This window comes from Priapulus caudatus, unplaced genomic scaffold (genome assembly GCF_000485595.1).
Source record: "Priapulus caudatus unplaced genomic scaffold, Priapulus_caudatus-5.0.1 Scaffold13, whole genome shotgun sequence".
Taxonomy (NCBI): domain Eukaryota; kingdom Metazoa; phylum Priapulida; class Priapulimorpha; order Priapulimorphida; family Priapulidae; genus Priapulus; species Priapulus caudatus.
In genome coordinates, this window is record NW_014577074.1 from 1087500 (window position 1) to 1099871 (window position 12372).

Consider the following 12372-nt stretch of genomic DNA (forward strand, 5'->3'; position numbering starts at 1 on the left):
TCGGACGGACGCTCGGACGGACGCTCGGATGGACGGACGGACGATCATGCGATTCTACAAGCTGCATCTGACTATGTCAGATGAGCTAAAAATAGTCAAATTCCGAAGCCTAAAGTTCATGCGAAGTACACAAACTCTCCATGTTTGTTGTGTTCGATTTTCTAGGTCATGCTGTTAAAGCTCTGCTAATTCGATAATACTGGGCATCCCGACCAATCAGCGATCGCGTGTAATAAAATATGATAATTAATAGGAATAATGGGTGGTCTTCAGAGACCGCTGGCGCTGATCTTTGATGTTTTGATCGTTGATTTTTGATCGTTGATTTTTGATCTTTGATTGATTTGATTGATTTTTGAGGTTGATTTTTGGACTTGTTCCGATTAACTACGCATCAGTGTATCGAAACGAGTAAAAAATATAATTTTTAAGAATACCTTAGAATGCACATTACCAAATTGCACCATCCCCCCTATGAAAACGTCCCCACATCCGAGTCATTCCCTTTGCTATGACAGAAATCCTGGACCAGTGCCTACTGACCAGGACCAGTACTTCCTCAGAGGCACTGGTCCTGCTGGACCAGTGCCTCCAATTATCAGTTTTTCACCCTGTTGTGTATTTACTTAAATGAGCGAAAACACTGAGTTTGAACTAGATAGCCGACATAAGCGCTACTGTACGTGTAGATACAAGAATGTAACCCAACAAGAGTAGCTCAGTGAAGTTAGCTCCCAGTTCCTTATTCGAATAAGGAAATAGTAACTAGGCAAAGCAGTTACCAGTTCCCACTTCCCAGTTCCTTATTCGAATAAGGAACTAGTAACTAGGCAAAGCAGTTACCAGTTCCCACTTCCCAGTTCCTTATTCGAATAAGGAACTAGTAACTAGGCAAAGCAGTTACCAGTTCCTTATTCGAATAAGGAACAAGCCTAATTACCCCAGTCACACCAGGGCCCGATCTGCAACGTACGGCGCGCTACTACGCGCTCTAAGACCGCTGCGCTGAAAACGTGTAGAACGCAGTGTGGCACGTATATGGAAGCGTTACTGCCGATCTGTGATCTGCGCGCGTGCAGTCAGCATGATGCCGTAGGGGGAGCTAGGAGCCAAACTTTGAACATGTTTTCAAAATAATCGTGGTGACGCGCGTGGCGGAAATTACCAGCCGCAGCTGCGGCGCGTATTAGCAGACGTGGAACGGCGTAGTACCACGCTAACCTCGAGCAACTAGTACGAACTTAAAGCGCACAGTAAGCCTCTAGGCATTTTACTGCCCATACACGGTACCTTACTGTATTAACAAATCAGTCTATACCCATCATGTATTTGTCACCAGATCCACTTAATAATTATTTATCACATCAACGCCCCTTACGAAATTTGAACGCCGCCATGACACCTGCGACGTGCTGCACCCTGAAAAAGTTGCGTATTTGGATTTATATTTGCAGGTAAATGAACGCAGTGGGCCTAATCACAAAGTGCAATTATATTTATAGCCTAAATGCTATTTAACCGAACGCATATTCATTTTAGGGCCAAATTTATCCATATTATAACTGCAACTATATGTCGTGTATAAGATATCTAACAGCATACTTTTTGCCTTTTAAAATGAAGTAAATAAGCAAATACCTCGCGTCTTGTAGCCTTGAGTGAAAAATGGTTTTGCGCAACTATTCCTTCAGATCGCTGCGCTCGAGCTTGCGCGCCACCGGCGTTGTCAATCAAACTGTAGTTCGTTAGTTTTAAAACATTTTTTAAAAATATTTTCTAATAGCCCGATTGAACATGGAAACTTTAATGTAGGCCTGCAATTATAAACACTAAGAATTAGCTGGAAAATAACCTAGAACCTAGAGGCCGATCTGTTCCTTTAATGCGTCGTCATCGCAAGCGTGGTGTCCGGCGGGGCGTGCGCCCGTGAAAGATGGTCGCCCTTGTTCAGCCCATCGATGAATCAATACGTTTTCATACGTTTATAATTTGGGGTCCTACCTGGCCAGGCCCACCAGTTCAGTGTCCACTATGTGATACCGGCACACTACTCTCATGCCCATGTTTCTCGCTAGAGAACTCGAACTCGAATTTGGCCGACGCTCCAACCACTGCTCACCACGCTCGTGCTCGCAAATTTTCTTTTAGCGACGGCGGGCGATCGTGATGAGCGTAGCTCTGGTGTGACTTATGCGTTGTGTTTTGTCGTGGGGGCAGACGGGGCCCTAAGTAGACTAGCAAAGCAGTTACCAGGTTCCCATTCGAAATGCAAATCATTGAATTGGCGACGAGCTGGTAACTAGGCAAAATAGTTATTTAGTTACCTTTTATTCGGCCAAATGAACCTTTGGCACACATTTATTTAACCAGTTACCAGTTCGGGCGGGCATACCAGGCTACCTTATTGCGTTACCAGTTCAAATAAATGCTGTGCCAAAGGGTTAATTTTGGGGCCGAATAAGATAGACTAGTAACCTATTTTGCCTAGTTACCAGTCCCAATTCAATGCCTTGCAATTTTCGAACTGGGAAACTGGTAACTGCCTTTGCCTAGTTACTAGTTCCTTAGTTCGAATAAGGAACGTGGGAACTGCGGAACTCGGATAACTGTCTTTGCCTAGTTTTTACTAGCTCCTTATTCAAATAAGGAATTGGGAACTGGGAACTGGTAAGCTGCATTTGCCTAGCTCTACTAGTTCCTTATTCGAGATAAATGGCATACTGAGAAACTGGGAGCTAACGTTCACCGACCTCCATCACGATTTAGACGTAGACCTGTTTCACAGGAGTACGGCGTGTATTAGGTACTCTTGTTGCGGGTTAGCACTTATTGTTATCTACTGTACGAGACCTACGTGTACACCAACACTGCGACACTGGTCCAAGCAGGTAAGACCACCGAGGTGGCCCGCTACTCACTTGCAGACCTCTTATGTTCACTATTGCAGTGTATTACTATTTAGGGTCAGTAAAGTTTGTAATTTTATGCGCATTATTCTCCTATTGTGTGTCACACCCTGCTATGTGTAATTGATATACCTGGCGCAAATTTATATATCGCCAGGTGCGTATCCGTCCCCTGGGGTACGTTCAGACGGGTGCCAGACTCACGGTTGATAGGTCAACGTGCAGATCATCGATAGGTCGAGCTGTTGTAGATTTGCTGCCGCAATTTCTGCCCATTTTCCTCCCTATACCTTAAGTTAAGAGGGAATGCTTCCCCTTCGTTTTACAACCTCTTGACCTGTGACCCCAGCCTCTTACGACATACCTAAACTCTGTTCTTCGCGATTCCCCTCCCCCAACACGTCCCGTATATCCTGTGAACCGTGACGTCGTGTAGCGGTTAAAGATTTGTGCCCAAACTGGTGGCGAACAGAACGGACGCGACGGACGGCCGGACGGACAATCATGCCGATCTCAAGCAAGCCACCTGACTACGTCAGATGAGCCTAATAATTAGAGCATCAGCTGGTTGATACACGTTCATCGGGCGGCCATTTTGTCATGTGCATTCCCTGGTGTAACCTAAACGCGGGCTCTCATTGCTGTCGGCGCGTTCTTTCTGCTTCGCACGATCGTTTTTCTAGCCTTGCCCTATGGTCTTCTTTGTCTACGTCGGGTACTCGGCTTTTCGGGCCGTTCAGGGCTGGCGGAACATCGGCAGGTGCAGAGCATGTGTTGTATATGCGGTGTTGGGTATCTGACCAGAGCAATATAAATCCAATGCCACCAATGCCCCATAATATTTACGCTGCTCTGCCATCTGGACATTGCCTCACTGATCCATTAGGAAGGAACGTGGCGTTGTAAACATGTTGTAACTTAGATACATAATGTACCACACAAGGTGCACGCCTACTCTTGTTGGTATCATTATTGTATCTAGGTAAGTTACACTCCAATGCAATCTAATAAAAAATTGTCGATCAATTACTAACGATAAGAATATATTGTGAAAAAAAAGTTAAATATTTAATAAAATGCCCATCAAAATGCTCTGTCCCCGCCAATCACAGGAATTTGATCCAGTGGTGCAGCAATAAAATTTATGGAACCAGATTGAATGGCGATACCTAGAGAAGCTTGTTGCCGCCAAAGAGGTGTTTTAATGCGAGAGGCTGCTGCGCCGCGTTTCCGCGGCAAGGCGCACGCGACCGCGTGGTGGGAACGTCCTACGACAGTATGCAGCGCCTGGCAGCTATGGATTCCGATGCGCCGAATGCATATGCCGCCAGCGCCACGAATCCATACGCTGCCAGCGAACATGTCCCGCAATTTTAAGTGCGGGGACACCCAGAGGGCAGACATTTGCGAACGTGACAGCTGTTCACCTGATTATAAAATCCTGTAACCTGAGTAATCTTGGCACCCGCGGTCCGGCGCGTTCGTAACGAGCTGTGTCACGCGAGAATCACAGAAAGACTGTCGAAATTCTGACATTCTGCCGGAACCTTGCCATAATGGAAACGGCTGTCGAATCAGAGAGAGACAGCCACCGCGCGCTGCTGTCTCGTCCGGGCGGCCCCAACGCTGCAACGTTTTTGGCCAAGGTTCAATGGCGCAGGCTTCGTACTGGCAGTTGTACAAGCCCAGTGCGCCGACTGCCCGCCGCCTATAGCCCATAGACTGGCACTCTCTCCCACCTTCTCGCTTAGCTTAGTCCTCACTAACTGGCTAATCGAGATGGGAGCGAGTCCCTAGTCTATATATAGCTTTGTACTCCAACCTCTCTCGAAAGAGAGTAGGCTAGTCATCTAGACAACATTCAAGAATTTGGTAGTAAATAGATTTCGTAATTTAGTTACGCAATTAGTATTATATTGAAACGGCTTTCAAGTGCCGTGTGTTATGTATATAGCGGTAATTCTAACCCTAGAAAGACCGTTTCTTGGAGCTAGTAGTATTAGTAGTACCTTATACGTATAGTAACTAGTAGTAGTAGTCACTAGTCGTAGTAGTCTAGTGAGTGACTTAGTGTTTCAAGGATAGAGAACATCGGTCCCCAATATTACTATGGGGCCGAATGCTATGACATGGGCAATAAAACCAATGTATTGTAACGATCCAAATAAAATATAATATTATATCAATATAATAGGTTATGGGGTTATGGTTTAGGGTCTTCGTCATTTGACTGGAGTAATTAATTACGGTAGTACTAGCTACTAAGTAGACAGATGTGTAGTCGTATTACTGATTACTAATTAGCATCCTGCCGTGCCTGGTAGTTACTGTACTAGTACTGAGTAGGCTGCTGGGTAAAGCTTAGAGAGTACTACTAACTACTAGTATAGTAGTAGTACTAGTAGTAATTATTGGTTGAACATTGATGTTACTTGTAGTAAATAGAAGTCATAGTATTCGTAGGTGTGGAATGTAATACCACTGCACTAGTCATTAACGTAGTTCTCTGACATCTATTGTTCGGGCTGTAGATTAATCACGCTGCTAAATGGCGCCGGTCAAATCCTCATGTGCAACACACAAGTAGAGCGGTTATGATACCCTAACCATGACGCCGACCGGCATGTGCACAAGCACGTAATAGAAAGTTTCAATACGATATATATATATGGGCTGAAAGTAAAACACGGCGAAATCTAATAGCTAGCTAGTAGTACTACAACATAGCTTGTGCTGGCGTGCACAAACAACATCAATGAAGAGAATACACAATAGGATCTGGTTCAATAGAGTCGCGACAGTTTCGAGCAGGTGCTCAGTACCGCTACACATAAGCGTGAGTAGCGATATGCGCCGCAGTAAGGTGGCAAAGGTACGGCAGTCTAATATGGCCTCTTTAGATTCGGCGTTCGTTGCGCGCCGTCGTGTCGGCAAAAACATATGTATTAGCCTCATCACAACAACAAAACAAGAGAAAAACTAGAAATTCATTTATTACGCAAAGAAAGGGCGCGCGAATAACGAACTTCGAATTGGTAGAGCATTTCTAAGACAATGTCCGAGCATCCCTGGTTAGTCAAACCGTATACGTTCGAATGGCCAGAACTTGCTCCAATTCAGCGAAGTGGTGCTTGCGTTAATATTGTAAACCGTGTAAGGTGAAAAGGGAGCGCGGGCAGCAAAAGACGTGTTAGAGCTGCCGCTAGTCGGCCGCGCGCTTGGCGCGCTTCGCGCGGATATCCGGCTGCTGAATGTTGAGCAGGGTGTCAGGTATAGGTCAAGGAGACCGACTTTAAAAAATAAAGATACAATGCTGGAAAACGCATTGGAAATTGTTGAGAATAATGGCACTGATGATAGAGACCAGGGGCTCAAACAGACACGATGATGACGGCTGATGATGACGAAACAGGAATTGACAATGGGGACTGAATGGACTCTGACAATGACATGGAAACTGTTTTCAAGCAATTGATTGAATAACTACTCTAATTAATGGTGTAATAAAAACAAATGTGGAAATTGTTGAAGTACTTCTTTTTTACTTCTTGTCACTAAGGTATAGTACGGAGTCCCCTAAATAAATATTTGTATTGGCCACTCGTCGTGCACGTTTCATCGGGCACCACCTGACTCTGTCGCCCTACTGAAGTGACATCGTGTATTTTCATAGACTTTGTACCGTTTTCAAAAAAGACTTGCGGTTCTTTCCTCAAAAGATTTGCTCTGAATCTTCATGCTCAGAATGCATAATAGCGCACCATTTTAGTGTCAATATCCAAGAAGACGAATCCCGAACTATCCCGAAATTATTCGGAGGGCCAGTAACATTGGCAAAACACCGGCCCTCCGAGCCGGTGGTTTGGTTTCAGCGAGTACCTACATTTCTGCTTATACTTATAGCATGAATGAGCAAATAGCCTACATTACTGTTTTACCTGAAGGATATCACGCCATAATTTATCAACATTTTACATATTTGAAATCGAGAACGCAAGCGTGAATCATGACATTGATAAAAACACTTCGAACATCATTCACAATCTGCATTATAGTCTGTTCAACAGCTACTATGCGATGCCGCATACTACTAGAATTTTTGTTGCAAAAAAATGTTTCGAATGAATTGTTTGTTGAAGTGAAGCAGTCTTGTCTTTATTTTTGAAAAACAACAAAGTTTGTGAGGGCTGGTAAATTATGGTGAGGGCTGGTAAAAAACTGCTGTTACCAGCCAGTCTTCTGGGCCGGTGCAAAAATCGGAATTTTATGCCCTGCATGTAGCTATTAAAACTATAATGTACATTGATGTCTACCAAACAGACAAAATGAAGTTGTTATTTAATATTTATTTTAATTATATAAAATGCATTACCTTTCTCCACAAAGCTCTTTACCATTCAATTCATACACAGCATCGTCTGCATCACGATGGTCCTCAAATTCCTGTCAAATGGAATAAAATATTACATAAACTACAGGGTTTCTTCTACATAAGAGGCACTGCGGCGCACCGCCGTTGTCAAATTTAACAATGCCGTTGTGAAAATGTTCCTGTATTTACCCGCCGTTGTCAAAATAGTGTCAATCCACAAATAAATAGATCACCACGTGCTTCTGACTATATACATGGAAAATCTTTGTGAAATTCACAGCAACGTTTCTTTTTGCGTGCCGGCACACTCCTGTGTCATTCCCGATTGCAGCTTTTTCCTCGATTCCGGGAAAGTTTTGCTGTTGCTCCCTCATACCAGCGGTGCCCACCCCTACATATACAGCAATAAGCATGCCCACGCGACTGTAACAATCAGCATTCGCCCCCCCCCATACTTCAATCAATGCTGCCCCAGCCAGCAAGCACGAGCCACGATGTGCACAGCCGCAGACGTATGTAACAGGGGTGTCACGGGCTGCGTTTTTTCTTTTGCGTGAATGCGTGAGAATGCGTAGGGCATGCGGGAGTGGGTCCAGATGCGTGAGTCTCCCGCGAAATGCGTGAGACTTGGTAGGTCTGCTAACAGAGTAAGATTTAAACTAAAATTTGAACTGTCTGAGACATTCAAATTTTTAAAATTTTGCTGGGGAGACCCCCAGAACCCCCCCCCCCCACAGCGTCTGCCCGCAGAATCCATATTCGTACCTACTGCACGCCTCTGAATCCATCATGCACGTTTTTTCCCCAAACTGGCCATTACCGCCGTTGTCTAATTTTCCCTCAGAAGAAACCCTGAACTACTTTGGTTTATACAACGTGATGAATAGATAATATTTTGGACAGATGGTTCAAGCAACACTATGAACAACTGCATCATTTATATAATTTTAAAATACCACTAATACCACTAGTGTAATGAGACAATTAAATGTTTTGTCTGCTTTAATTAAATAAAATCCATAAAAATACATCTTCACATTTTCTGGCAGATCATTAGAATGTTATTTTACTTCAAATTTTGTCATTCCTTCCAATGTAAACCAAATTCACTCATCTAGCTGATATAATGTAAAATTAGGGAAAAACTGACATTTGAATTTAGGCACCCAACATAAATAAAAGCAAGAGTACATAATAGGAGAAGAGTATGACACCGTTTTGCATAGTTTTCAACTTGTAAATATTCTATCAATATGTGAATAAATATATTCAAACTTTACCTTGTTTTCGTCTATGATTCTACCTTAATCATATGACACCACCAATTTACCTGAAAATCGTCAACACAGTCTCGGCGGACACGGCTTTCTTATGTAAAGGGAGATAATGCTGATTTAAAATGACTATTGCGAGATTTTTTCTAAGAAAAACTAAATATACAGGGTTCTCCAAGGGCACTTATAGCATGGCGGCCCGCCAGGCTATCGTCGAGACCCGCCATCCTAAAATGCACCCGTCACGCTAAATATCATAGCCGCCATGCTGGTGTATACATGAGAAGTTCAAACAATTAATTAATACACGTTGGTCTCGATGCTACGGGTACGGCAGTACCCCACACAAGTACAAACACACTTCAAATCCGAGTGTTTTCTAGCTCATCAAGAAATCTTAATCGTGAATTAATTTCCAACGGCATTATTACGGGGCAGGTAACCCAGTCTAACTAGTAACACGAGGTAGAGTAGACTGGTACACTTACCGACCACTCAGGACTGTCATTGTCAATGGTGACAAAATTTTTTTTATTTATTTATGAGAGGTGAACTCGCAAGTTCACACCTACATTTTGGTATTTTTATTCCATTAATTATTTTGAATTTTCCGATGGCTTTGCCCATGCAAAACAAACCATTTTCACCCCACATGCAGTGCTTCAAATTTACACACAGAGTGTCCCAGATTGCATCTCAGAGCTTCTACAATTCTAAAATTTTCCGGGGGGGGGGCATGCCCCCGGACCCCCTAGCACTCAGTACTATCCCCATGCTATAATTTAAAAGCTTGGAGAACCCTGATATAGCTGAATATAGTCTCACCTGCCAGCGAAAATATCACTGATCACACAAACATTAAAAATACTAAGATTTTATGCAGTTATATCATAGAAAATTGGATATGAACACATTGTAACAGCAATGCATTTTATCGTGTCGCGACAATGCCTAATGGCAGAATTGGCAAACTTGTATTTGTGTCGGTGATTAATTGAAAACAAGTGCATGATTTGAGAGAGCCATGCTTTGTCTATGGCAGATAAGCGGTGGCGCCACAAGCTAATCCACACTTCCGCCTAGTTCAAGATAACAGAAAACGAATGTTTACGAAACTAGTTCGAAACCAGTAGTTCGAAACTGGCAGTTTTTGGTGAATACGAAGGTTCTAAGACATTTTATTGTTACTCTAGACAGTTGCTGTTACTCAAGCAATAACGGTAGGTGTCATGAAAGTGGTGAAAACACTGGAAAATTCTCGCAATAATAGTTTTTGCTTCGGCCACCACCTCTACGAAACTGCCGGGCCTCCTGGCTTTTCCCCCTCATATTATGCTGAAATACTACGGTTATCGCAACAGCAGTTTAGACTTGTAAATGAGAGCGCATCCTAATACGCTCCGTTCCTGAACGTAGACGGGGTATCCAAAACATCCTCCAATCATGATTCGCCACACGAACAAAACCTCGTGACAGTCTAAGAAATCGATTGCAGCATGTAGCGTAGCCCAGTGTTTTTATGACCGCATAACAATAAGTTCATATGTCGCAGGGGTTATCGTGGGGAGTGAGGGCACGACCAGTGACACCTGACACGCACATAATCAAAGCTGTTAATTTAATTCGTCACTTTTCTTTACGTAGAAAGTGGACTATTTTAATTCAATTAATATCTAGAAGCAATGTAAACTGTATATACTTCAAGATTCTAGGCACTTGTAACTTTGCGGATGTGCGGCAGCATTGATCTATGCATGGGGGTACCCAGGACTGGGGAGGAGAAAAACGAAAGTAAAACCTTTCCCAGAAGCTCCCCCGACATTCTTAGAGCTTGAAATATTTTATTTTACCAACTCTATGTTACATGTATGCTGTTAATAAATGCCAATGGTTATTTTTATATTCCATTTTGTTACTCACTTGCTAGTAGTAGTAAATAAGAGGACCACCAACTTTTGTGCAGGACCACCGACTTTCTGAAGTTGGTGGTCCTGCTGTCCACTAGATTTTCAGCCAAAATTCGAACCCTGCATGCAAATGTGGCTTTGTGTCCAATGTGACAAGTTTGTAGGGCCTAAAGTCATGTACCGTTGTACGTCATGGTAGAAATACCAATGGAAAATTGGGCTACAACTTTTCATTTTGGGCCAGAAGAAATAAATTTCTGGTGGCCCAACAATTTTTTTGGGGGCCAGCCGAAGCTCTGACAGTGCTATACAACATGAAGAAAAAATATATACAAAAAAACGTCACCATATTCTGTACAAGATCTATACATATATAAAAACATTTGTAATCCACATTAAGGTAAACAATAATTATTTATATGGGCTAATAACATTCGTATATATAACTCTAAATATCGTAATAAACTATTTCTACAGATACTTACAACAAATCCAAAGCCATTCTTAAGCATTATTTCACGAATCCGTCCATATCCTTTGAAAAATCGTTCTATGTCACGTTCCCTGGCTTGGTAACTTAATCCGCCTACATAAACTCTCGTTCCAGACATACCGACTTTAGAATTACGCTAGGATGTACCTGCAAACACGTAAAAAAGAACTATGAACATAGAATTAACAACATATGAAGTAATAAGCAAATAAATTTAGCGCAACGTACCTACCTTGACCACCGCGCAACCACACATTGACACACCGCGTGACATTCCTATTTGGCTTTTGTTCATGCGCCATTACGCCGAAATTTCACATGAGTCATGACATGGCAAATTCTTACACTAATTTCAATAGAATTTACGCCAATTCATCTACATATAATTAGACGTATAGCACCTACACATACGTGAATTCAAAGTATGATATAGCGACAACATTATATGTAGTTATATACTAAAGAAATCTGCTGAAAAGGATGGAAATCAGACATACCTGACAATTCACGAACAATGGTGGCCTCCCAAACAAGTGAGCACAACTGCGCAGACATCAATCACACACATTATTTTATTACGAGTCCAATATAATGAGAATTAGAAAATAATTAAATGCCTTGCGCTTAATTTAATTAAACAATTGGCGTATGCAATTGCTGATTGAAAAATATATAATTTTTGCAATATTGGCTATCGTCAGCATTGTCGTTTATTTTTTATTTTTTTTTATTTAGGCAATTATCCATCATATACAATGCATAGCATACTTTTACAATAAAATTCTGAATTCATAAAATTGGATAACTACCAGTTATATATACACAAAAAGCATGACTCGCACACGTACTTATTTACATTGTGGTCTTTGTTTTGCTATGCCTTGAATCTAACAATTACACTACTAACCATAGAAATAGATAGATAACGTTATAGATAACGTTTATAGATAATGGTTATCTATCTATTTCTATGCTACTATCACTGAGAGGGTCTATGTCCCCCCAGGGTACTTCGGGAACGTACCCTGGGGGACATAGACCCTATGAGCACTACTATCAGCACTAACTATTGAAATATACAAATTTGTAGTTATAACCGGTCATACAATGGTACATTCTCATAAGACGATAAAACTTTTCTTATGCCTAATTTCAACCGAATTCTTTTAGCGAAAATCATACTCCTCTGCCTCGAATGTTTCTACCTTTTCCATTAGACATTTCTTAACACTATATATTAAATTACTATATATTAATATTACACTAATACTTAAAACTAGAATAAACAGAATTTGTCCTAACTTGCTGTGGTAGAGAGTTCCAAGCTTCAATTGCAGTATAAGTAAACGAGTTTTTCCCACTGCTTCCCACCCTCGGTTTAAAAAATAGACATCTCACCTTCCCTTGTATTGAAACTATG

At 42.0% G+C, this 12372-nt stretch overlaps 1 protein-coding gene across 2 annotated transcripts in view; it reads right to left on the reverse strand.

The window, feature by feature from the left end:
• The window catches only part of LOC106808286 (serine-arginine protein 55-like), a 21116-nt gene extending 9615 nt beyond the window's left edge, over nucleotides 1-11501 (reverse strand). The window contains exons 1-3 of one of the 2 annotated variants that reach the window (XM_014810939.1): nucleotides 11450-11501; nucleotides 10945-11099; nucleotides 7279-7349 (exon numbers count right to left, since the gene is read on the reverse strand). In XM_014810939.1, coding sequence (XP_014666425.1) covers nucleotides 7279-7349; nucleotides 10945-11070 — 197 coding nt within the window. In that variant the 5' untranslated portion in view covers nucleotides 11071-11099; nucleotides 11450-11501. Of the gene's footprint in view, nucleotides 1-7278; nucleotides 7350-10944; nucleotides 11100-11184; nucleotides 11280-11449 lie in introns of those variants that run through there. The other variant, XM_014810947.1, reaches the window with a different exon arrangement.
• Between the last annotated feature and the right edge of the window lie 871 nt (nucleotides 11502-12372).